General features: G+C 41.3%; 1 protein-coding gene across 11 annotated transcripts in view; it reads right to left on the bottom strand.

The window, feature by feature from the left end:
* The window catches only part of IKZF1 (IKAROS family zinc finger 1), a 97,700-nt gene that overhangs the window by 17,652 nt on the left and 53,646 nt on the right, over positions 1 to 26,402 (bottom strand). For 4 of the 11 annotated variants that reach the window (XM_063130404.1, XM_063130395.1, XM_063130430.1 and 1 more), the window contains exons 4-7: positions 21,249 to 21,308; positions 15,827 to 16,081; positions 1,696 to 1,863; positions 209 to 322 (exon numbers count right to left, since the gene is read on the bottom strand). The exons of 2 other annotated variants lie outside the window; for them this stretch is intronic. In XM_063130404.1, the coding sequence (XP_062986474.1) occupies positions 209 to 322; positions 1,696 to 1,863; positions 15,827 to 16,081; positions 21,249 to 21,308 (597 nt within the window). The remainder of the gene's footprint in view (positions 1 to 208; positions 323 to 1,695; positions 1,864 to 15,826; positions 16,082 to 21,248; positions 21,309 to 26,402) is intronic. 5 more of the 11 variants (XM_063130420.1, XM_063130412.1, XM_063130465.1 and 2 more) reach the window with 3 other exon arrangements.

Here is a 26,402-nt window from a genome sequence, read left to right on the forward strand (position 1 = left end):
TCTATGTGACATTGTAAGGTATAATGCAGCAGGCATCTCAGTGCCCATCCTGCTTCATTGGTGACCCCCCCCCCCCCAAAAAATATTGGTACCCCAAGTGACCACTTGGGTTGCTTATGCACTTGGGCAGCCTTGCTTGTAATGGCATCTTGGAATGAGAGAAATGAGAGAAAGCACTTAATGTTTCCTTTCTGCTTAGGACTCTTACCGGGATAGAGGTTCATGGTTTGCAAATAGCTGTGGCAGCGCTCCTTATGTTCTTCCAAAGAGCTGCGCTGCTTATAGCTCCGGCCACAATATCCACATTTGTGGGGCTTGCCAACTGCAGGGGGGGAAACGGAATTGACCGTATAAGCCAAATGAAATACGGGGTAACATAATCCTGAGTCAAATAATGCAAACACCCAGAATCAATGAATCAAGCAGAAGCGAGCAGAGTCAAGCAAACACCTAGAATCAATGTTCCATAAAGAAGCAAACTGTGGACAACCGTCCTTGCGTTCTTGATGCAAGTGTTTCAGTCCTGTTGAAGCGAAAAACAGGCCCATTCTATACCAGTTTAATTACTGTCTTCTCTTATAGAAGCTTCCCAGAAGAGCAGATCACTAACAAGAAGGGAACTAATTCTGACAAATTAGAGTTTGCGCAATATGGGGTTGAAAGTCTGAGTTTGATACAAATCAAAATAAATGTTGATGTGCAGCTGAAACTGGCTGATTCTTTAAACTGTTTGGAAACAGTCGTTTTGCATTTCTTATATAGGAAAAGCGAGTTTGGTGAGGTTTTGTCCTGGAAACTGGTTAAATGCCAGGACTCAACCCCACAATCTGTGAAGTGGGAGTATTAAAGGGTTTATATGGTTATCAGATGGTGAAGGAGTCCCAGATTCCAGGAATCCTCCTGGCTGGCCCCTACCTACCAGGCAAACCTAACACAACCTCCACTCAGGCCAGATCATGTACAGTAGAACAGCCTGCTCCAGTGCTTAGATTCAGTTCAAATCTTTACTGGCCTTGCAGTATGGAATCTACTTCTGAAGCCATAGAGCTTGAGTTCTTCATGTAACACATTAACTAGGATAATTTCCCATCTTTTAAATCCTTCCTCCAAACTCAATTTCACATCTTCCTTTCCCCTGTGCTACTTCAGATTGTGAGTGTATCGCGAGGGCGTGAATTGCTTTAGCATTATTTACTGTTCTCTGACAAACGGTTGGCCATAAATCTGACCTGCAAAACCTATGGCCCACCAAGCAGAACATCGCCTATCAGCCATATTTTGTGCCCTATCACAGACTTGACATTTCCCCTGTTTTTACAATCCCAGAAAGGCAGGAAAAACAGGAGATTCACCAAGCTTCTGATAAGCCTCTTTACATGGCTGGTGAGCTGAGTTCAGCTGAGAGGCTTTATTATAGCCAGCAGTATATAAATGCCACAAATAAATAAATAAATAAATAAATAAGATCGTGTGCAGCACTTTTGCAGGCCCACCTGGAACACAAACTAGCAATAATGGTTCCAGACATCTAAAATGGCTAGTAGGCCTTTGGTTTCAAGACAAGGGCAGAGGAAAACTGAAGTGACATCTCTTTCATCCTGAATCAGTCGCAGATGTGGCATTGGCACTGGATTTCTGGCCTGGCCAGGCAGAACCACCAAACCTTTTCTACAATTTTCTAATGTGGACACCTACCGGAATGGGTCCTCAGATGGCCTGTAAGAGCATCTCTACGACGACAAGCATAGTTACACAAGTGGCACTTGAACGGCTTTTCGCCGGAGTGTAACTTTATGTGGCGGAGAAGGTTGCCTTTTTGAGTAAAGGATGCCCCACACTGATTACACTGGAAGGGGCGTTCGCCTATAGGGAGAACGAGAGGGAAAAATATGTGAGAACAAAACTCTTACATTGTAACAGGAGGAAGATTTCAGTGAGGAAGTTGTTTTCCAACTGGCGCTCTGTGACTTCCACCGGCTGCAGGTTTGATATAACATGAGCCTTTCAGACTAAACCTGCCAGTTCCTTAACGCTTCACTGGCTGGGTCAATTTGATCTGAAAATCTAATTTTTTTTTTCTAAATCAGAATGGCACATCACAATGCAAATTCAAACTCATTTAAATAAAGTGACTGCAACATTTTGTGTTGAAGAGCCACTCTTCCTGATCAGCAGTTTTGGAATAAACCAATATCCAATTTTGCATGTTGTGGCATTTGGTGGGGTTTTTTAATGTGGCTTTTTTCAAAGGGTCTTTAAAATATGCCACTGAAGCAGCAAAATAAAAAGGAAACTCATTAAAAATGCATTTCAGGATCACAAGTTCATTTCAGCGTTACATTCTTATATTTAAATGAAAGGCACTTCATTATAACAGTTATAATAACTTCTTTTCATTTACATTTTCCCTGTATTTTCCCTTTCAATTTCTTCTCCATTACCTGGCTGTCCCTAAGCAGCCAAATCAGGAAAGAGACAGAGAAAAGCTCTGGGGGTAGGTGGGGTGGGGTGGACTAAAAAGAGAAGTTAAGACAGAGCAAAGGAAACCGCATCTTCCATACAGATACAGAAGTCCTGATTCTCCTCGTAGGTAGGACACATAGGAGTTGTGCTGATATACTTTGCTTTTGGTTTTTGCTTCGATGCTTCAGTGTGTGTGTGTGGGGGGGGGGAGTACAGAACAATTGGTATAAATTAGCCCACACTGTCTAGTCTGATTTGTCAATACTGAGATTTATAAATGGGATTATTTTATTGTTACGATTGCCTCTTGAGGAGGATGGGCATTTTTGGGTAGACCAATGAGTTTTACTAGCAATGTCAATCAACTATAGGCTTTTTCAGTTGCTTAGTCATTTGCTTTTTAACCAATTAATAGGCTAATTACTTTTCAACAATTAATGAAAATAAATTTACATATTAACAAAGATTCAAAATAGATGCCTTGTTAAATACTGAAGGAGGTCAGAAGATGCTAGCTTACAATGAACTAAAGCTATCGCCCATTTTGAGAAGGAAAGGGAATCTTGAATATTTCTTATTCATTCCTTATTACAGTAACACACCAGGACCAAAATAGCCGTACTCTCAGCCTAAATCGATTAAAGTTTGTCCTCAATGATTAATCAACCATTAATCAACCATTAAGAGCACCTTTTATCAGCTTAGGCTGATATACCAACTGCGCCCTTATCTGGACAGTGATAGCCTAGCTACAGTTATCCATGCTCTGATAACCTCTCTCTTGGATTACTGCAATGCGTTATACGTGGGGCTGCCTTTGAAAACGGTCTGGAAGCTTCAGCTGGTACAAAACAGGGCAGCCCATTTACTAACAGGGACTGGCTGGCGAGATCACATTACGCCAGTCCTTTTACAACTTCATTGGCTGCCAGGTCCGGGCCCGATTCAAAGTGCTGGTATTGACATTTAAAGCCCTAAACGGTTTGGGGCCAGGTTATTTGAAGGAACGCCTCCTCCCATATGTACCTACCCGGACCTTAAGATCATCTACAGGGGCCCTTCTCCGTGAGCCCCTGCCAAAGGAAGTGAGGCAGGTGGCTACTAGGAGGAGGGCTTTCTCCGCTGTGGCACCCCGGTTGTGGAATGAGCTCCCCAGAGAGGTCCGCCTGGCGCCTACACTGTACTCCTTTCGTCGCCAGCTGAAGACCTTTTTATTCACTCAGTACACTTAATTTTAACTTAAATTATACTGTTTTAACTCTGTATTTTAACCTTATATCAATTTTGCTGCGTGGTTTTATCCTGGTTGTGCTTTTTATATTGTATTTTGTATTTGTGTTTTTTAACTTGTTGGTTGTTTTATGATGGTTTTAATTTTTGTGAACCGCCCAGAGAGCTTCGGCTATTGGGCGGTATAAAAATGTAATAAATAAATAAATAAATAAATAAACCAAAGCTTTAGTTGATTAATGTATCAGTTGAAATGATTACAGCTTGCAGTATTAAGACAAGATCTAGTCTTTTGCAGTTGCTCCCACACCTCTGAAATGGATTGCTATAAGGCCCAATCAAATCCACCCCTCCCTCTCCTTTTTTTGATGTGCACAGGTCATAGCACTCCGCATAGTATATAGAAGAAGAGAGTGATGTGCCTGTCTCCTGCAATGATCAAGCCCTCTCTCCAATCACCAGGACTCCTCAAGTTACTCCTACCCAGAGGAATAGTGCCCATAGAAGAACAGAATATGCCCCAATTTAAAACAAAAGTTTTAAATTTTCTAATAAGGGTGGAGATCTTCAGAATGCATCCAAAGCAGCAGTCAGTTATGGAGCAGTTTACAAGGAAAGGTTAGGGACCGTCTCCTTAATCCTTGCCGATTTTTGTTTTCTGACTGTGAAGTTTAGTGGGGCTTTAAATGCTAATTTGTTGTGGTGTATTAAATAGGTTTGCCATAGTAAACTAACACATTCTCTTATGTTTTAGGTGTAAGCAACAAACATGTTTTCTCTCAAATTATGAATTTAATCTATAAGGCAAGGCTATTTGATTTGGAGTCATTCGCCTTCCCCTCTGCCACTCTTATGTCAGTTATAACACAGCAGTAGTATCACAGGTTGAAAGTGCTATATTATGGAAGTCATGAATTCTAATCCCACCCCTAATGGATAAAGCAATTTTATCTTGAGGGCTAGTGTGGCACAGTGTCCAAAGTGGAAAACTCAGGTTCAAGCCCTTCATGGCTATAAAAGTTACTTTGCAGCTTTGATCAAGTCACTGGTTGGGTTCGGATGATCAGATGCCCCTGCATGTGCCATGTGGTCCACACATGGTAGGGGTAACGTCTTACCCACCCTACAACCCATGGCTTGTAGTAGGGGTCGCATGACCGGCACATGTGGGGGCAGGAGAAACAACACATAGTGTGTTGTTTCTCCCACTGATTATCTGAATGTGGCCATTATCTTTCAGCCTAACCCACCCTGATTGGGTTGTTGTGAGGTGAAAACAACACTTAGAAGAAAGGTAACCTACAAATACAATAAATAAAACATGGATTGCTGTGCCATGGCTATGGGGTTCTACTCCTAAGTGTCTGGCTATAAATAAAGGCACAAAAGTAGGTCCAGGAAAAGGTGACACCTATAATCAGGAAATTAGGAAGCATGGTGAATGATTACCAGCTGCACTGTATGACCTGGTTTCAACTCTACACTTAGTGCCAATCCCAGCTTGAATTAGCAAAGGCAATTCTCAATGCAACTGAACACACTTGCTGGGAGGGGATCATGTGTTGGAACATGCCCTGAGCTCTAAATTTCCCTGTATCTGCTAAGATAGCCTAGAAAAGGATAATAAAAAATATGTATGAATAGTAAAAGGAAATCTACCTTTAGCCAACAAGTCTCATTGTGAAAGGGCAAAAACACAAGCTGGGAAACAACAGTCAGACAGAAAAAATGAGCCAGAAACTTGTAACAGTACTGAAAGAAAAAATAAGTTGGCAAACCGATACTGAAACTGCAATTACATGATGCCTGCAAAGCCCCGCAAATGCAAAAGACCAGGCAGTGGAATACTTGAGAAATGTTTTATCAGCTTTGTAAGAATGAGATACACAGGGGATTGGATCCAGAATTAGTCATACTTAGAGGAGACTGTTTGAAAACAATGGGGCTCAATTTAGTTATGATAAACGTAAGTCCCATTGATTTCAGTGGGTATACTCTAACTACGACTAAGGCTAGATTTACACTACTGCTTTATAGTGGTATTGAAGTGCACTGATAACTCTTAGGGCACAATCCACATTCCTTATACTGCTTTCATAGTGTTATTTCCTGATTTTTATTCCACATTTGTAACGATTTGACAAGTGGAATAGATCTGGCCTAAGTCTGGGGCCAACACATGATCAATAACTATGTTCCTAGATGTGGAAAAAGCATTTAACAATGTTGAATAGCCCTTCTCTTTCAAGTACTGGAACCTTTCAAATTTGGAAGCATTTCCAAATTACGTATCAAGGCTATTTATGAAAACACCCAGAGCTAAAACATTGGCCAATAACAAGTGATCAAAACACATTTTTAAAAAAAGGCACGCTAAAGTGTTTGCTACTGACATTGTTGGAAAAATTAAATCTAGATTTATGTAGAAAGTGGCCACTTTATATTTTTTCCACAGTTCCTGTTCAAATATTGCTGATAAAACTTGATGATATTTATCTGAAGAAATGGCAACAATATCACATTTTTTTCTGGGCAAAAAAGAAACTACAAAGCAAAGAAAAATAATGCAGGATGAAAAAAGAAAAGGAAGTCTTGTACAACCAGGTCAGTTCTTTGCTGACCTGGAATAGACTGAAAATATAGTATAAAAGGAATTATTACTATGGCTTAAAAATCAGGAAAATGTATTACAGATAGTTTAATCAAGTTATGAGATACATATATTGGAGAATTAACCCCCAAAGGCTTCAAGACTGGCAGCTAATTATAACCATGACTTTAATAGAAATGCAGTCTTAGGATTGTTTCCTGGACTATAGGTAGACTATCTATTTAATTGCAATTATTTCTGGTCATATGACGAGCTTAAGTGGTTAATGAATAATCACCTTTCGTGACACAAATATTTAGAGCTATATGACTCTTCCAGGAAAATTAAAACAATGATGATGCCATCTGAGAATGTGAAGTACATTAGATAACCAGTGCTGAAAATGCTAGACTATGAAAGATTACAAGGTATTTTCATATGCAGACATGCAAAGTTATATTGGAAAGAGATGTAATACTCTATATCAGAAATTTATCAAGGTGTCAATGTGAGAGTATCACACATATTAACATAGCTGCAAGATGGTGCTGTGCTAATTCGGGGAAATGACATTGATTCCTACTATTTCAGAATGGGAAGCTAAATTATATGGATAAGTAAATTCAATGCTATTTTGTTTTTATTTTAAACTGTATGAAATGTACTATCGAAAAGGAAATGCCTTGGAAAGGGATACTTCTTGCTTAGGGCTGTGAGGAATGCTCTCAAGCAAACATTTTTTGCATGAAAGGGCCCCCTGAAATGTGCCCCTAAAAAGCTCCCAGTGTTTTATTTATTTATTATTGCATTTATATCCCGCCTTTTCTCCTCTAAGGAACCCAAGGCGGCATACATAATCCTCCACCTCCTCTCCATTTTTATCCTCACAACAACCCTGTGAGGTAGGTTGGGCTGAGAGTCCATGACTGGCCCCAAGTCACCCAGTGGGTTTCCATGGCCAAGTGGGGACTAGAACCCGGATCTCCCAACTCCCAGTCCAACACTTTAGCCACTACACCACACTGTGTTTGATGTGTACCAGCTGGTACTGGGCTGAAATATCTGGGGCAGTTTCTGGGTAAGAATGAAATGGAGGGGGAGATCATTACTGTTGCCTAAGGTCCTCCTGATAATTGCCGGCTAGCAGCGACCATTTCCTCCTCAAATTCTCCAGATAAATCATGATGACATAGCACCACTGTAACATGAGTTTCTGAGGAAAAATGGTGGGTGCCAGTGAGGTAGCTGGTATCTGCTGGGAAGAGCTCTGGTGGTAGTGGTGAATGTCGTATTATTTTTCCCCTCCACTGGTAAAGGTTTGCTGGGTGTCACCATCCATACATCCAGAATTCAAACCAAAAAGGAACAAAAGGGATTGGTTTTGGTTCAGCCCTCACTCCAGCACAATTTTTTTTAAAAGAAACCTACATTTTCTTATTCCTAGGACTAATTGGAAATCTCATTGTAAACATGCAATATCTCACAATACTTCTGCTCTCACTCTGAATGGGATGCCATGTAGCCAATCACAATTGGCTACATGACAATGTCAGAAAGCCAACTCAGAGTGAAGGTAATGCTTTCTGCTCTTATCCTGAATGAGCAAAAACTTTCCACATCTATTCATGGCTATCACCTATTCTCTAAATAAAGTTAATTTGAGATTTATGACATTTGTTATGTGAAGCTTATGCAATGTATTATGCTCGGATCCTAATGTAAGGATGATTTCGAGTAAATTCCTGGCAGCTAAAGAATAGCCAAACTACACTGTGACATTGTAAGTGGTGGGACGTCATTGCTTAGTATGCTGTTTCAAACAGAAGCAACTCAACGAAGTTCAGCAGTATTCAATAGAATCCTCCCTGACCTGAACGGTGTCCAGTCCAGAACAGATCTGGATTAACCACTTTAAAAAAACAACAACAAGTAAGGTACCTGAAATGTATGGGGACACTGATCATAAAAGGCATTCCTATGCTTGCTGCATTGTGCTACGGCTTGGATCAGCTGCAGAGGGTTAAAGTCCTTTAAAAAGACTGAAACACGAACACTAGTCAGGCACCGTGGAGAGAATATGTGTTGTAAGGAAGGGAAGGGGGAAAGATCAGGTCAGTTAGCTTTAGAGCCTTGGTTTTCATGGAAAGTATCAGGTACTTGTTTTGCATGTCTACAGGTGTCTCTCTTGAACATAATTGTGCCTTTCAAATAGGGTCAGTCCTTCATCACAATTGGCACTTGCCAGGACAAAATTTTATTCGTTTTGTCAAATATTTATTTAACAGAACATCCATCTAAGAGAGGTGCAGGATTTAGACAAATTAGCAGCCCGATTTTGCAAGCCTCATCCCTTCATCAGACACATACTGAAAACTCACTTACAGTGTGCATCCCATTTCCACATTTAATTTTCACAGGGCTGTTGAAAGGCCTGGGTGCGGGGAGATAGAACTGCTTTCTCGTTCCATCCCTTTCGTTTAGGAAAAGCTGGGCTTATTCCTACTCACTTTCCCCAATTCCTTAATATGAAACACGACTTTGGGCTTTACTGACATGAACTTTACTCGTGATAGGAGTTGTGAAAGGGTGATATTTCTGAATGGGCAGGCATCAAGGGGCCCTTTTGCAACGGGTCCATTGCCAACCCTCACAGTCTGGCCGCACCTCCTTCTAGCTGTTGATGCCTGTTCATCTACCCTCTCCCAGCACTGAAGCAGTGACCAGAGAGAGGGAATGGAGCAGCCTCTTCCGCTTGCTGTGCATTCTCCCTCTGGAGGGGGGTGGGTACAAACTGGAAAGGACAAGCAAATGGGTAATGACGACAGTGGCAAGGAAGGACTGACCACTCAAAGGGGGGGGCACTTGGCTTATCTTGCCAAGGGCCTCCTAAAACTAGGGTGGCCCCTGATGAATTGCCAATAAAGAAGAAATGCATCGCTCCCAAAAAAGGTACCAAAAGTAGACAGCGATTTGGATAACACGTCCATATGCTACTTTATATGTATAGATGCAAATGTAGAAATAATTATTGTAATTTAAATAAAAGTACAGTAAATCCCACCGTACTGTGGGAGTCTGTGATCCGGTGCCCTTTGTGCCTGCCTGTTCACCCTGCTGCCCAGGTGCTAACTATGGTTGGGCAGCCATTCTTAGGGTTAATTATCTTTCAACCGGACTTATTTATTTATTGCATTTCTATACTGCCCAATAGCCAGAGCTCTCTGGGCGGTTTACAAATTTAAGACAATTCAAATATAAAACAACAGTATAAAACCATAATATAAAATACAGACTTGGACTGGACAGCCCTTCAGATAGAAGACTGTAAAAGAGGACACCTAGCCACCCTACCTAAAACCTAGAGCCAATAATGATATTACTTAATATTGGGGGATTAAAGAACTCAGCATTACAGAAATATGATTCTGGGGTAGGAGGGGAGAGAGAAAAGACAGCTGATGGAATCCAGGAGATTCAAATTCATTGAGCCAGATGGAGCTCAATCAAGCAGGAAGGTGGAAAGATCCCCCAAGGTCAGAGTTAGCTGGTCCAGGATGCATCCTGCAGATGCTGCATATACTTTTAAGTTTCTCGTCCTAAGCGCATGAAGCACACAGTGAGAATCTGGCAGTCAAAGAGAACACCTGGAGCCATTGGGTCTAGTCCTTTCCTTTTTACCACACTGCAGTGTCACAGACTCTAATCACAAGGACTTCAAACTGATATACTGTAGTAACAGTTTGCACTCACCTGGCCAGGTGTTTTCAAATTGTTCTTAATAACCCTATGGTTTTTTGGAAGATGGTTAGACTATCTGCAATGGGAAACAAGCTTCCCCAAGAGATAGCTCATCTTCTAACACAAATCATCCTGAGCAATACACAAGACAGGAGAGCCTCACATGAATTGGTGCGCCACTACTAATTCATGTGAGGTAACAGTCAGATCCAACGGGCCAACCCAGTGGCCTACCTTAGCGACAAAATTCTCTGTAACCCATGGAGATTCTGTGGCAAAGGCTCAATGGTTCCTCGACAGGCAAAGTTTGAAAAACGCTACCACAGACATATGGAAATGACTTCACACTAGGAGAAAAAATCTGAATGGTCCCCCCATAAAAAAAATTAAATAGCATGAAAACAATGTACAAAATGTTCCACCCATAAGTGGCCTCCTTGTTTTGGTTCATGACAGAGGTGATCTTGCTTCAAAAGGTAAGAAGCCCCAACTAAGTGAACCAATCCTGCTATTTAAGATTCCTTTCCTGGTCTCCCAGCTTTCCATTCAGAGTTCCACAGAAGCCTCCCCCAATATCTAAGGATATTTAATCCCACACATTACTACAAAAAATAATCTATTGAAGTACAGAGATAAGGAAATCCTAATCATTTGGCTCTTCATCAACTTGTTTAATCACTGCTAATTTATCATTCAATTATTTTCACTATTCTACTAGACCTTTTTTGCATCTTGTTAATACATCTAGAGTAGCCAATTTGTTTCTGAATTTTCTAATTCTATCTTTAGTTTGTGATCTGGTATCTATGATATTGAAAATCTGCCAATTTCAGATCAAAGTATTTCCTTGATGCTCAATCAATAAAAGGCCAATACCAACACCTTAATTAAAACAAACGAAAAGTATATTGGTGTTCTGCTAGTAAAAACTATCATCCAGAACATCACTGCCCCATACAAGATTAATACAATGCATATTACAATACATATAATATGCATCGATCAATAAGGCATCTCTTCTCTGAATCATTTAAACAAGGTATGTGTATTTTCACATGCATTTATATATACATTACATGTTTCTAATGCAGAATCCAAAATACCAGCACTGTAAATTGGGCCTGGAGATACAGTAGCAACCGTGCAAAGATCCAACTGCCTAACACCAACCAATATTCAAGTGGCTGCATTTGTACTTGCTGATTGTGATGCCTTAATATGCCTTAAATGTAAATATATGAAAAGTTATTGGTTATATTAGGCATAAAGTTCCAGGAAGTAAGTAGGCCTCAATGTACTTACAATTTGTATTGGGGGGTTGAATGCCTGAGTGCTGATTGGATGGTGGAGGGGAAGTGCTTGGATTGGCTGTGTGAGAGTGGGAGGAGCTGGAGAAATGTTTATATAAAGAGTCTGAGCTGACGGGTATGATTTGAGATAAGGGTGTGAGTTATGATTCTGTGAAGTGAAGGGTAGAAGTGGGGTAGAGAGAGTGAAGGGGTGATTAAAGAATGTGTATATGATTCTGTGAGAACAGTGATATATGAGAGAATTGGATGATTTTGTGAGACTAAAGATAGTTGAGTATATAGATAGTAGTATTATATAGTGGAACCTTTAAAGAGAGAACTATTAGAAACCAATACGCTTAGAACCTTGTAACCATACGCATTTGAACTGAGGAAACCAGTACGCTTGTTCACGCACATATGTTAATAAATTCTAATAACTTTTAAACAACTGGTGTGGTCTGTGGAGGAGTGACGGAGTGGAGAACAGTTAATGGTGGCAGTGGAACGGGAAACTGAGGCCTAGGTTGCTGGGCTGTGGAGCTGTGGGGCCTAAAGAATAAAGGTGAGACAGGAGCAGCAGCAGTAGGCCTAAACCCTCACACACGTCATCAGCACAGTGGGGATTGAAATAGGTCCTGGATGCTAGTAGTGTGGATAGTCCTGTCAGGTGGCTTGTGGGCATCTCAGGTGAAGCCAAGACGACACAGGTGGGCAGGACATCACACTGACGTTTCTAAAATGTCTTTAAAGGCAACCCCACACAGAGCATATTGCAGTAATCCAGCCTGGATGCCAGTAGAGCATGGATACTGAAGTAAGGTCCATCGTCTTCAGATAATTGATGTACCAGCCTAAACTGCTGAAAAGCACCCCTGGCCCCCCCACTGCTACCTGAGCTTCTCTAAATTAATAATAAATCCAAGCCCATCTAGGACCAGCTGCAAGTCTCCATCCAGAATAGTCAGTTTCCCTGTCCGTAGTACCTATATCTTGTGTAGATTAAGGCCCTTTCTATACCTTCCGGTGTTCCGGGAGGGAGGGAGGAGAATCGCGCGATATTCTGCTCGTGATCCTTCCCTAAGTCCACATGTGAACACGACATCCCGGGTGGAAGGAGGGATGTCGCGCCCACCATTTTTTTTAATGGAGATGAGTGCACTTGTGCTCCAAAAAAATGTAAGTAAAAAAAAAAAACGCCCCCCGCCGGGCACAGAGCACCTGAAGAGCTCCGTGACCCATGCCCATTCGTGAGGAGGCAAGACAAAGCAGGGGCAGGCAGCCACACACCTCCAGTGGTCTCGGGACGATCCCGAGACCGCAGGAAGAATCGGGATTTCCCAGGGATTATTTATCACTGGGAAAACCCCTGTTCATTCCCTCCTGCCCCCAGGAGTCCCGGTGTGTTATTTGGATGCACAGGGACTCAGCCATGACCAGCCCAGATTTTCAGGCTGGTGTAGAAATGACCTAAGTTTCAGCTTGTTTTCCCTCACTCAGTCCACATCTGCCTCCAGACATGAGTTCTAGAGTTCCTCAGCCTCCTTGGGATGAGTAGATGGAAGTGAAAGGTAGTATTGAGTGCTATCTGCATAGTGACAACTCCTCAGGCTAGATCTCCAGAGGATCTTCCCCAATGCCCATGGAGTGGAACAACAGTCCCCTAGCACCACCTTCTGAGACCAGTCCTCCAGGAAGAGCTTAAACCACCATAACAGTGTACTGACAAACCAGCCTACACAAATTGGTTCAGGATACCATGGCAAATGGTGTTGAAAGCCAACAAGAGTTCCAGGAGAACAAATAGGGTTGCACTACCCCCTCAATTTCCTGGTATATATTTAATCACAAGGGTGACCAAGGCAGTTTCTATTCCAAAACCATGTCTGAAATTGAATCAGAATGGATCTAAATAATTGGCATAATCCAACACTACCTGGAACTAAGAAGTTACCACACTCTCTTATCACCAGTTTTGTTCAGTAACTGGGCAACATTTCAATCCATTTCATGAAAAGGAGATAAACTTTCTCCACTTTATGCATCTCTCAGAAATTGCAATCAGTGGACAGAGATTCCTCTCCATTTCATGAAAAGGTGACAACGTCACTCCACTTAATGCAGCAAATGAATGGCATGTTTGCTTAAAATGGATAATCCTATTTTTCCATTTTATGAAATGGAAAACTGGTACTGCCAATGCTGTGTAACAAATGACCACCAGAGCAACAATTCAAACTCCCCCCTTTTTTTGAACAAACATTTTTGCTTCCCTGTGAAATGTTCTTATGTATTTATAAGAAAACATAAAGTACCCAGCACATGGATACTACTATCCTATGATTCTACTACTATCCTATGATTCCATATGACTATCCTACTATCCTATGATTCTATCCTACTATCCTATGATTCTGTCCTACTATCCTATGATTCTATATAACAATGGAACCTGTTACCTAGGGAAGTTGTGGGCTCTCCCACACTAGAGGCATTCAAAAGGCAGCTGGACAACCATCTGTCAGGTATGCTTTAGGGTGGATTCCTGCATTGAGCCGGGGGTTGAACTCGATGGCCTTATAGGTCCCTTCCAAGTCTACTATTCTATGATTCTATGAACATTTTCTTATGTACCTTTAAAGCTACTGGAAACATTTTCGTATTTATGTATTTGTTATAACAAACAAACCTTTCAAAGCAAAGTCCTTCTCTGAGTGTACATTTTTTAGCAGATATGTGATATGCATTGTCAGTGGAGAGAGCCTTGCCTGCAGTTGCCCTTGACAGTGGAATTCTCTTCCTAAAGACGCTCCACTGGTACCGACACTACAATCTTTTTGGTCCCAGGAAATACCTTCCTATTTGTCCAGGCATTTCAGAGGACATTTGGCTCTGTTTTTAGCTTTAGAGTGCAATCTTTTGAAGGAGTGCTCCAATGTCGGTGCGCTCCAAATACCCTATGCTCTGCAGACAGACACCCAGCAGAGCAGGAGTGATGGAGCAGATTTTTGGCCTCAGGATGGGGAATCTGAAAATTCCTATCATTTCTGGGATGTTCTCTCAGGGACCATACAATTGCTCTCTTAGTCTGTTTTTATCCTTCTTTTTTGGTTGCTGTATTCTGTTATGGTTATTTATTATTTTTGCCATATTATATTTATATGGTGTGTGAATAGTTTTACTCACACTTCATACAATGTTCTGGAATCCTTTCGATGAAGGGTTGTTAAGAAAGAGAAGAGAAATCAGACTAAACATTTACAATTTTAATCTGTGATTGATCAATTGTCGGAACAGTCCTATACTCTCTTACCTGGGTGTAAGCTTCAAGGAACTGGTGACTTACTTCTGAGTAGACATGTATAGGATTGCACTGAGTATGTATTAACTATAATATTCCACTCTACTGTAAAATATGTTAAATATGATTTGCATTGCCCATATTATAGAGCTCACAAAAAGTGTAGTAGTAGTAGTAGTAGTAATAATAATAATAATAATAATAATAATAATAATAATAATGATAGTATTTATTACCCGCCTCTCCCTTTGGATCGAGGCGGGGAACAACATAGAATACAAAATATTATAAAATACATAAAACTGATTAAAATACATAAAAACTAATACATTATTAAAATAACAGCCAATCAGACATCTTAAAATTCGACTGGGTAGGCCTGCTGGAAGAAATCAGTCTTCACTGCTTTTTTATATTCAGAAAGATTATTGAGTTGGTGGATCTCTCCTGGCAGGCCATTCCACAGTCTGGGAGTGGCAGCAGAGAAGGTCCTCTGGGTAATAGTTGTCAGCCTTGTTTTTGTTGGCTGGAGTAAATTCTTCCCAGAGGACCTGAGTGTGCGGGGCGGATTGTATGGGAGAAGGCGATCCCACAGGTAGGCTGGACCCAAACCATGTAGGGCTTTAAAGGTAATAACGAACACTTTATACTTCGCCCGGAAACTAATTGGCAGCCAGTGTAATGATTTTAAAGCTGGGGATTCATAAAAAATTATAACCAGGTGTTGTTGTTTTTAAAGGAAAGTATGAAACATCAGTTTTGCCGGAATAAAACAGATTTAGTTCCATTCAATTTTAGGATTGACTTTTGGAATTGACTTGGCTGAAAAGCAGGATAAAAATGGAAGAAATGAAAATAAAAGTCTATACAGCATTAGGATCTCTTAAACATCCTCATCCTATCAGTGTGTGTGTGTGTGTGCATGCATGTATACACAGCTCCCAATTCAACAACCAAATCTACGTGTGGAAACTGCCTTCATACATCTTTTTCTCTGACTTGAAGGGGGCATCTATGACATGACTTTATGGAATTAAATAGTTTTGTGTGAAAGGAAGACACTATAACTAGTTAAGAAATTTTACACATCAGGCAAGAGATGACATGCTCACAAGACTCATATAAATAAATACCTTCCTATTGATGTGGAAAATCACATCAATAGGAACTTCCTTCAGTGTCTAAAGGAAACAAAAAAACTCCGCTAGGCCTTACCAGTGTGGCTTCTTTTGTGAACCATAAGCACATTGGGACCGATGCAAATTATCCCACAGATATCACACTTTAGCTTTCCGTTAGGGAGTCGAATGCCTCCAACTCCTGACAGGGCTTTGCTGCCATTGTGTGAGCCATTCATTTTCTCTCCTGAGGCATCAAGCATTCGTAAATCCTCCGCACATTCTTCCCCATTCATTTCACAGGCACGCCCATTCTCTTCATCACTCTGTTTCTCTATTTTAATATTACTGGCTGAAAGAAACAATAGAGGGACGCCACTCAGTGTTTTTTCTCTTAAACAATAATAAAAAAAACATTGTGGCAAAGAAACAACGAACACAAAGGAAAGCATTTCTGAGCAGAACGTATAACACACTTAAGTGACAAATTCCTGACGTACTTACATTTCTATGTGTCCAATGGAATTATTTCAAGTGCATGTGCAATATTAGGCATGGATACCTCTACGTTCCGTAAGTCCCGTATTAAGTGCAAAATGGTAGAGTTGTCAAGCACCTGGCAGGCCACGATAGCACCTTAATGCACAACCAGTATGGCTTTCTTGTAATGTGATTGGATAAACAATACCTGCACATCATGATCAATCACAGCCCATCAAGCATGTATTGTGGCCTGCCAAGTGGTGAGTAAATCCCAGCAAAATCAGAACAGATTGGGCAACCTTTTTTTACCTGACAAGGGCCATATTCCCTCATAGGCAGTACTGAATTAAAGTCATTGTCGGCCCTAGGCATTCTCATCAATGTAGGCTCCCAAGACAGATCTCCCCCATATTCATATATTTTTATTTAAACATACCAGAACTTTTCTGTCCTTCTGACCTATGCTTTTGTCACCAATTATTCTATCAAAGCTAATTAGAAATGCTGTCCAGAGAGGTCTATCCTTTGTCTTCAGGAAGGGGTGGGATTTCCTGGTAGTTTCCCTCCCCCCCCCTTGTCAATTTTCAAAAGGTTTGGAACACTGACCAATTAGGATAGGACATATGGCTAAACCCACCGTTACAAAATTTGGCAAAGCTAAGGTCTGAAAGCCTTTCCTGGCCATTAGTCAATGGGAATGCTTTTGCAAAAGAATGCACATCTTCAAACTAAAAGAAGACTACAAAATGCAAATAGCATGAAGTTGTCATGGATAATACTGACTCGGTTTTGAGTGCCAGTGACAAATTCTGCCTACAGTCCTTCTATCCTATAATGGATAAACTTCTCATTGAGATGGGCATTGCACAAATAACGGACAAGCTGGTAGCAAGTTTTCCAAATGTCAGTATTGCTTTTTGAAAGTGTCCTGCCATTTTTGGAACGAGTTGTAAGGGAGCACTCTTTTTCAGAGTTGAAATGCATTAAGAACTATTTCAGATCAACCATGAGACGAATATGACTCATCTTCACTTGTACTAATCTTAATTGAGAATGAGCTTTTGCCAAAAAAAGAGAGAGACATAATCTGTTCTTTTGCCCCCCTTCCCCGTGGAAAAAAGAGCTACGTTGTTAAAGCGTAATTTACATTGGCGCGTACTTGTATGAATAAACTGCTATATCAAACAATAATTTGCTTGAATTGAATCAAAGCTTTTTGTAGCCCCCAAACTTTTTTGTAGGCCCTTTGGAGTTTCCTAGGCCCTAGGCTACTGTGCCTGTTATACCAAATAGATATACTCCAGCCCTGCTCATTGTGATGGTACTGTGATGGGCTACATGTCAGTGGTGGGCACTTGAAAGTAAGAGGTGGGCAGGGCCAGAACCAAAAATAGGCGGGGTCACTTTTTTTCTTTCTCTCTCATCCATATCCCCCAACTGGCTGCCAGAGAAGGGGCAGCTGCTTTTTTCCCAGAGGTCTGGGCTGATCACATGCTTTTGAGATTAAGCTGAGGACCACTTGAAACTGCTGCCTTAGAGGCCACCATACATGGCTAATGTGGTGCATTTACCTAGGTAGGTCACAAGTTGTACAGGTCTGTCAAGGAACGGATTTGTACTTTAACTCTAGAGAAGGAAACCAGGAAAAAAAGTTCTTTTTCTGTTTTTGTCCTCCAACCCCTTTCTCTTTTCATTGCACAAATGAAGACATTTGAATTACTTGCGCATAAAAGGTGCTACAAGTCAAAGGACATAAATGGAAATGTTTCCCCTTGCAAATCTGAATACACTAGAGGTAGAGCATTTTGTCATGTACAATATAATAACTGCTCTGATAGGTGATTGTTATCTTTATGCACATGCATTGCAGATCTGAAAACTCAAATGAACTAGATGAATGGTTTGCATTCAGTTACAATAGCTTCACCAAGCAGGGCCAATCTACATGGCCAGGAGAAGTATGTGGTTCAGCTTTTGCTGGACTGTACCACTGCAGATTGGAGGATAGGGATATTGCATGTTGGAATGCTCTCCCATATAACACAACTTTCTGAATATAGAAAACTAGGACATTGGGGAGAAAATTAGGCAAAGCCTTACTTCCTGACCTGCTAGTTTTCTATGTGCAGAGAGCTTTGTTTTTTAGTAGCAGAGAACATGCAAACTTGCCACCCCACACCAGCACAGAGCTGCACCTCATTTCTTCTGCTGTTTCTATAGCTTGGCTCTTATTCCTTCCATAGTAATAACATGTTTCCACAATAGGATTTCAACGTAAAGGATGATACTTTTTATGGGATTTACCTTTAACACAATGTTAAAGGGGAAGTATTTGCAGAGGCTCTGCAGACTATTACAATATATGTTTCATATTATGAGTGCAGAGCAAAAACTAGAACCTAGCTTCTTGGAAGTTTTAGCTAGCCTGCTTTGCATTAAAGTTTCTTATCCACATGATTGCAAATGTTAAGTGAGAAAATGTGTATGCAGTGAAGTAAGAATGTCTTTACTGTGATCATAGCATGATGCTTCTTCGTTATTTATAATAGTGGGTTAAAGTATTTTCTTTCTGACACTTTCCTGTTTGGAGAACCCAAAACACCACCACCCCAATTCTATTATATATATATTATTTCAATAAGGCCAGAAAGACTTCAAAAGTGTAAACTGAAATCTGAAAATGAAGTTGTCACTGAAATATGAAATTTAAATGGATTTTAAAAAAAGCCCTGGCTTTGTCACGGATCCAGATGTAATCTTGCTTAGAGTAGACCTTTTCAAATCAATGGGGCAAGTAAGTCATGACTAACTTGTCCCATTGATTTCAAGGGATCCAACACACTGTATTCTGATCTCATTCTTCCAGTTTGTTGCTTTCTTTAATTCTAAACAGAAAATGAATTTGGGTATGTGATTCTATCCACATCTACAATGGAAACTGTGAGACTTACTTCTGAGTAAACGAGCTCAGGATTGCTCTGCACTTATCCTAAAATAGTCAGCTGTAATAAATTATCAATCTGACTGCAGAACAAGTTCTATTTTAAAAAAAACCAAATTAAAATAATTGATTACAGCAATCAGCTACAAACACCAGGTTAATCTGAATTAGTTGTTATCATACTGTTCAATGCTCGTGTGGGAAGTAATCCACACACCACCAAAACATACACACACAAATACAACCTCCCATGTTCAAAGATGGCCAGAGCAGTGTGGGAAGCCGCTGTTGTAATGCAAGAACTGGCCTGCAGTTATAGAACAATTGGCTATGGGTGGATTATTCCTTGAGCCAATAGGATAAACCAGAGGGGACCTGATGGACATTATTATATACCTTAAATTCCATCACCCTGATCTGGCAATTCCCAGCAGGCAAAGTATCATGTGCTTCTGTGGATGCACAGGGTTTCCCCCTACACTGAAGATAAACTGGAAGAAACTCACTGGAATACACAGAAGGCTCTGAATCAGGGGTGAGCAACACATGGCCCACACACAGGATGCATACAGACCCCAGTGACCCACTGTGGCCCCCTCTCCCCCACCCCAAATTTTAAAAAATGGGGAAAATGTCATCTGTAGCACTACGGAGAGCCAAACAGGTCAAATTTACAAACAAGCTAAATCTAACCTTTTTTGATGCTCCATAGTGCTACAGATGCCATTTCCCCCATATTTTTGGCTCATTTGGTGGACTGTGGGGCCCATCCCTGCTCTGAATCAAGCAGGGTGAATACATGGGGCATAAGAAGCTATCTTATCCTTAGTCCAGTAATTAGCCCATCAGTATTGCTTAACTAGCCATGGCTCCCCAATGCCTAGGCCAGGATTCCCCCACCTGGTGCCCTCCAGAGGTTTTGCATTTCAATTCCCATCAGCCTCAGCCAGCATGGCCAATGGTCAGAAATGCTGGGAGTTGTACTCCAAACTGTCTGGAGAGCCCCAAGTTGGGAAGGGTGGCCTAGACAGAGGTCTTCCTCAGTCCCTATCCACAATCCTTCAACTGGAGATTGAATCTGGGACCTTATGTGTATGCATGTGCTCTACCACTGACAACAGCCTTAGATACTTTGTACTTATTGACTGTTTATTTTATTACAATTATAACCTGCCTTTCTTCCACAGAACGCAAGGTGACATATAATAGACCCAGAGCTGCTTAGTTTCAGCGCAGTCCCTGTATCATGGGCTTCTGGTCACGCTATTTTGTAAAAATGGATTTATTTTCTTAAATACATACAGGAAGCTGCGAGCAGTGTGTGTTATAATTGAAAATGAAATTATGCTTAATTCGCCCCCTAAATATATATATATTCTAATGACTATGACAACAAAAAGCAATGGATTCATCTAAGAAAAAAATATTTGGGTAACTGGGGCACAATCCAGCCACTTCTATATGCCACTGGGAGAAAATTCAGCCCACACTTCATTCTCAAATTCACATCAATGAAAAAGCAAAAGTGCTTTCCTTTAGTTGCATTGTGCACATGTTTTTACGAGTCAATGTTGCTTAAGTGACTGATTATTGGTTGTTTCATGTGACTCTTTCTAGCCAGTTCTGAACCAGGGCTCCTCCCCACCATTGCATAAAACTACCAAGGACTTTTAAAACTGTCATTTAAAATGTTTTAATATTGGAATATATTTAATATATTTCTAACTTTGTATATTTCTATTTATAGGTTTTAAATGTATATGTTTTAAATTTTGAAATGCCACCTTGAAGTCCAGCATTGGACAAAAGGCGGGATAAAACTAAATATAACAACAACAACAACAACAACAACAATAATAATAATAATAATATAATACCAGGCAAGCAAGTCTTCTCTCAAAGCAGATGTACCCATGTCTAGCACTAAAAATATTCGCAAGTGGCAAAAAGGACAACAGGAAGTGAAATAAACGCACGGCAATTCAAGTACAGCAAAACACAGACAAATGGAAACAGAAGACTGACAGAAATAGCATGTGCGAGACGTGGAAAAGCTTGGCGTTATACTGACAACACATGCACAGTATATACTTACGAGAAAAGGATTTGGGGATGATGGCGTGAAAATCCCTAAAGCCGTCAGCCCCATATGCAGCTGCAATAAAGAAGGCAAAGAGGATACTAGGTTGTAAGGTGGCCAGTAACACAAGTCAAACAACCATTCAAGACACTGCTTCCACGAAAGAGACAGGCACCACTACCAACAGAGATACAATACAGAAAAAAATATAGTACAGAAGCAAGCCCATAGGATTTTAGAAGCCCTGGGTGTCTAATATACAAGTGTACCGGAGATGCCATTTCAGCATGGGGTTTAAAGACCTATGCTTCGAAATACGCCATTGCTAAACAAACAAGAACAAAACGCCTTTAACAGCATTGTTTTCTGATATGCCACAATGACGATAGCAATGTTATCGACACAGGTCAGTCACCCTGTTTTCGAAGGAAAGGGATTTGTGCCTTTGACATGCATGCCTGGTGCACAGGCCCAACTAAATGTTTAGAACTGTCACTCAATAGATAGAACCAGTGAGTTGAGCAGAAATAAATACAAGGGCAACATTTAGAAGGCATAACTACATCATGAGTGTACATCCCTTTTAGAACAGTTTAACTGTCATGCTTGCCTCCTCCCCGCAAAGAATCCTGGGAGTTGTAGTTTGGTGAAGGTGCTAAGTATTCTCTTTTCAAGATATTGAGCTCCTCACTGAACTACAGTTTGTTTGTTTTTTAATTGTGCACAGCCCAGAGAGCTTTGGCTGATGGGCAGTATAAAAATGCAATACATAAATAAATAAAGATACCCTGGGGTGGGGTAGATGACTATTAAACCAGCCTAAGTCTGTTGCATAGATATGCCATTGGATCCCCAGCTTGGGGCCTCTGCATATGCAGTGAACTTGTTAGGAGAAATGACAACAAATTCTGGTTAATCTTCCCAGGGAATGCTGGTTACAGATCCAACCAACCAGCTTTGTGTGTTAATTCCTTCCCTGCCTTTGGAGTTGGACTTCCAAGTACATATGAATTATTTCTGCAAAGTAGCCTCCCACAGATAAGCTATCTCCTGCTAAACAACCAGAGAAATGAGCTCCACCCATCTCCAGAGGTTAGTGGTTTCTCAGTGCATACTTTGAAACCTGAATTAAAACATCCAAGGCAAACCACAGGCAGGAAAGCCGTGACCTTTTATTTTAGTTTGGCTGTATCTAACTATTTGGGGTAGAACTATAAATGTGATTCCAATCCTTTAGCAGCTTACTCTCTGGAGTAAGAATTTTAACTTGTGTGCAAGTTGTTGTTGTTGTTGATGATGATGATGAAAACAACCAGACATGGTCATAGCTCATCAAGAAGATCTCCTGCACAAGCCTCATTTGAATGAATGGGAAATGTACAAGAGGCTCCTGTGTCGTTCCCATTCAGTTCAATTGCACCCTGGCAGGAAAGCCTTCCTGGTGAATTGTGCCAATGGCTCAGGCTGCAATTGTAAAACTGTTAATTCCATATATATTTCTCTCTCTCTCTCTCTCTCTCTCTCTGTGTGTGTGTGTGTGTGTGTGTGTCTCCATTTTAGTCCGGTGCATGTGTCATGCCATCCCATCCCCCTAAGACTTTAGGCAAAGGTCCTTTGGTGAGGGTGCTAAGAATTCTCTGTTAGAGATCCCTCATCCCTGCGCCCTATTCCCAGAGTTGTCCGGAGAAAGAGAATAACTAGTTTAAATTTGAAGTGTAGATATGATCTTATCACTGGGACAGTTTCATTAAAATGAGACATACAGTACAAAAGGATTCACAATCAGATGCACAAATGAAGAAGAGATGGATTTATTTATTTATTAAAAAATTGCAATTCTAGCAAGATGCTTAAACCATTTGCTAAGACTTTCATTCATGAAAATAGAGTTGAATTCTGCAACACACTGACTGAAATTGTCCTGACTATTCCATCAGTAGGCTTGCAGTGGGCTAGCAAGCCCAGGTAGGACTGTGCATCCTTGTTTACATGAATAGATGCTTCCATAAAGTTCAATGTGGCCAGATGGTCATCAGGTGCAAGCTCTCACCCTGCTTCTCCCATGGTCCCACAGTGGGAAAAAGCTGTGCTATATTAAACAATCTCCTGGGATGAATGCTTACCAGAGTTGAATGTTGGGGTATCTATCTTTACAATGTTGTCAGAGTGTTGCCTGAGCTTTCCCATGGATAATTAACATCTGACCATCTTCATTTAGTTCAGCTGCGTATTTTATTATTCCCCTTGCTTGTCCAGTTATAATGAGTACTTTTCCATTTGCACAGCCCAAGGATGTAGGCAGGAGAGGTGCGACTGACCACATGTGGGCTTGACCCTTGCTCTTCCTGGCTTATAAAAGCATCCGGGGAGGAGGAGATTGGTTGAGTGGATAAGGGGAGTAGTGAAGAGCTTGTTACAACAAGGTGTAACTCTATCATACTTAAAAGAGGTGATGGTGAGATTTTGTCTTAAAAAACCTCCCTGAACTTCACTGTATTGGATCATTTCTGTCCAATCAACCAATATTGCACTCTTGGGCAAGGTGCTGGAGTGTGTAGTGGCATCTCAGGTGTTGCTGGAGGAGGCGGATTATCTAGGGACATTTCAATCTGACTTCAGGCCTGGTTATGGGACAGAGTGCTTTAGTCACCTTGGTGAATGATCTATGCCAGGAACTGGGCAGGGGGAGCATGTCCCTGTTGGTTCTTCTAGACCTCTTGATGACTTTTGATACCATCGACCATGGTATCCTTCTGGACTGCCTGTCTGGGATGGGATTTGGAGGCACCATTTTATAGTTGCTCCAGTACTTCCTGGAGGGGCAGTTTCAGAAGGCAGGTGGACTCCTGTTCAATGCCGTGGCCATTGGCATATGGTATCCCTCAGGTTTCCTTTTTGACCTCTATTCTATTTAACATACACATGAAACTGTTGGGAGAGGTTGTCTGGAGTATGAGGGTAACACCCAACTCTATCTTTCCTTTCCATCCAAATCCAAATAAGTTTTTCAGGTTCTAAATCAGTGTCTGATGCCAGCAATGGATTGAATGAAGAGGGCAAAGATATTGAAGCTAGATCTAGACAAGACAGAGGTGCTCCAGGTCAGTCAAAAGGCAGATCAGGGAATATGAATTCAGCCTATATTGGATGGGGTAACACTCCCAATGATGGTTCACGGCTGGAGCCTGCCTTGCTTTTCAGTTCCTCGGGAGAGCCCTTCTCCCTGTCCCACACACTATTGGAGGCACGCTTGGTGGGAACGTGGGAGGGGACTTCCTTGGTGGCTATTCCCAGATTCTGGAACTTTCTGCCAAGGGACGCATGGCTAGCTTCATCTCTGTGGGTTTTCTGCTGATAGGAAAATACATTCATACTCAGAAAGGCATTTGCTTTTAAACTGACTTGTTTGCTAAAGTAGGTTTTAGCTGATAGGTGCTGTTTATTTATTTATTTTTTTACTGATGTGCTTGAATAGAATTGGTTTTTATGTTTTAATTACAATTCTGTATTTTACCTGTTTTATTTATTTACTAGGTTTGTATATTGCCCAACTGGTGAATACCCTTTGGGCAGCTTACAATAATATTTGATTATTTTTAGCCACCTTAAGCCTTCTTTTTGGTGGAAAGGCAACATATAAGTGAATTGATTAAATAGATAAACAAAATGTTACAGAAGGGAGCTTGGCAACAGTTGGCCACTAATAAAACTTGCATTTTGGTTGCTGAAAATCTAGATGTTTTTTAGAAGGACAGACTGGGTAGTGAAGCTATGTGGGCCAGAAGAGCTGCTCTGAGGTGAAAGGTGAAGAACCGTTGAGTTCCCTAGGGAACTGGGATAGTATAGCTGAGGCAGCACATCACAGCTTCCCCCTGTCTGGTCTAACAGGAAACCTCCATCTACTGTTCCTCTCTAGCTCCATACACAAACAGCAGTTCTGGGCATCTGATGCCTGGTCTCCATTTCCCGCAGTTGGGTTTTTTCCTCCCAGTCTTTTCTTCCTCATCTGCTTGTGCACAAGACTGTAGCCGACCACACAGTGCGTTGTTTGCACCATGGAGTTCTGTGCTGAGAAAAAGAAAGGGATGTTCTCCCTCCACTGACCAGAAAATTCTTCTGCTATTCTTTGCAGATGCCCACTTCGCCTCCACAAAGGGCAGCGGAATTATTACTCATGAGTAAGCACCCCCTGGCCGGCCTGCCATGAGAACAAGCAGGCTGGGTGCTTTCCCATATGTCCGCTGGCTGGAAGCGCACTAGAGAAGCACAATCTTCTGTCTCAGAATGCCCCTATTTCAAGCAATGGGCTAGAATTCCAACAAGTAGGTCTACTCACTGCCAAGTATCTCAGGAACCAAAATCTCTTTGGTCAGCCCTGCGGGTCACTGGAAATGCCCCACAGAGAGAAGGCTAAACTTTGGGATCTAGTGGAGATCATCTTCATGGGCTTTCATTGGTCCATTCCTTTAACTCCCATTGGCTTAAGTATTGTGCAAAGAGGGAAAGACTTCTTCTGGGTGACTTAGAGAGAGAAGTCTTGAGAATCTCCTCTGATAAGGTTAGGGAATACAAGGCTAGGCTTCAGTTCCCTTCTTCTATACCTGTGGTGGCTCTATTTTAATGGGGTGTTGTACTCTGTTTCTTTGACCAAAACCTTTTTGCTCAAGACCCATTGACATGAATGGGAGATGCGGTCTTTTTCATCTCCCACTTAGGTCAAGGAGTGTCCAGAGAACATCCTTGTGGATTGTACTCTTCTGTTATGTGGCATTCACATGCACACGTGTGCACAGAGCTATCCCATCTCCACAGTCCAAGAGGTTAAACTCCCTAGCAGCTCCTTTTAGAGTTTCTGGAGACTGATTTGGTCGCTGCTCATAATGTAACTGGGTTTCCACATCCTCCTTATGTTGTTGTAAAAGCGGCTGAAGAGGAAGAAGCTGCAAATAATGAAATATAGGAATGCAGGAAAAAGAGGAAGCAGCAGGCAACCAAGTGCCTAACTGAAATTCTAAGAGTTATGGAGAAGTGACAGAAAGGGAAGCCCAGGCCAGGAATTGCACTTGGTGGCTTAGCTGAGAAGCCAAACAACAACAAAGCCAGCAGAAAAGCCGGCCTCTTCTGCCCTGAATTAGCCATCCATGCTACAACGTCTTACAAAAATTCCCA

The sequence above is a fragment of the Elgaria multicarinata genome, chromosome 1 (assembly GCF_023053635.1).
Source record: "Elgaria multicarinata webbii isolate HBS135686 ecotype San Diego chromosome 1, rElgMul1.1.pri, whole genome shotgun sequence".
Lineage (NCBI taxonomy): Eukaryota > Metazoa > Chordata > Lepidosauria > Squamata > Anguidae > Elgaria > Elgaria multicarinata.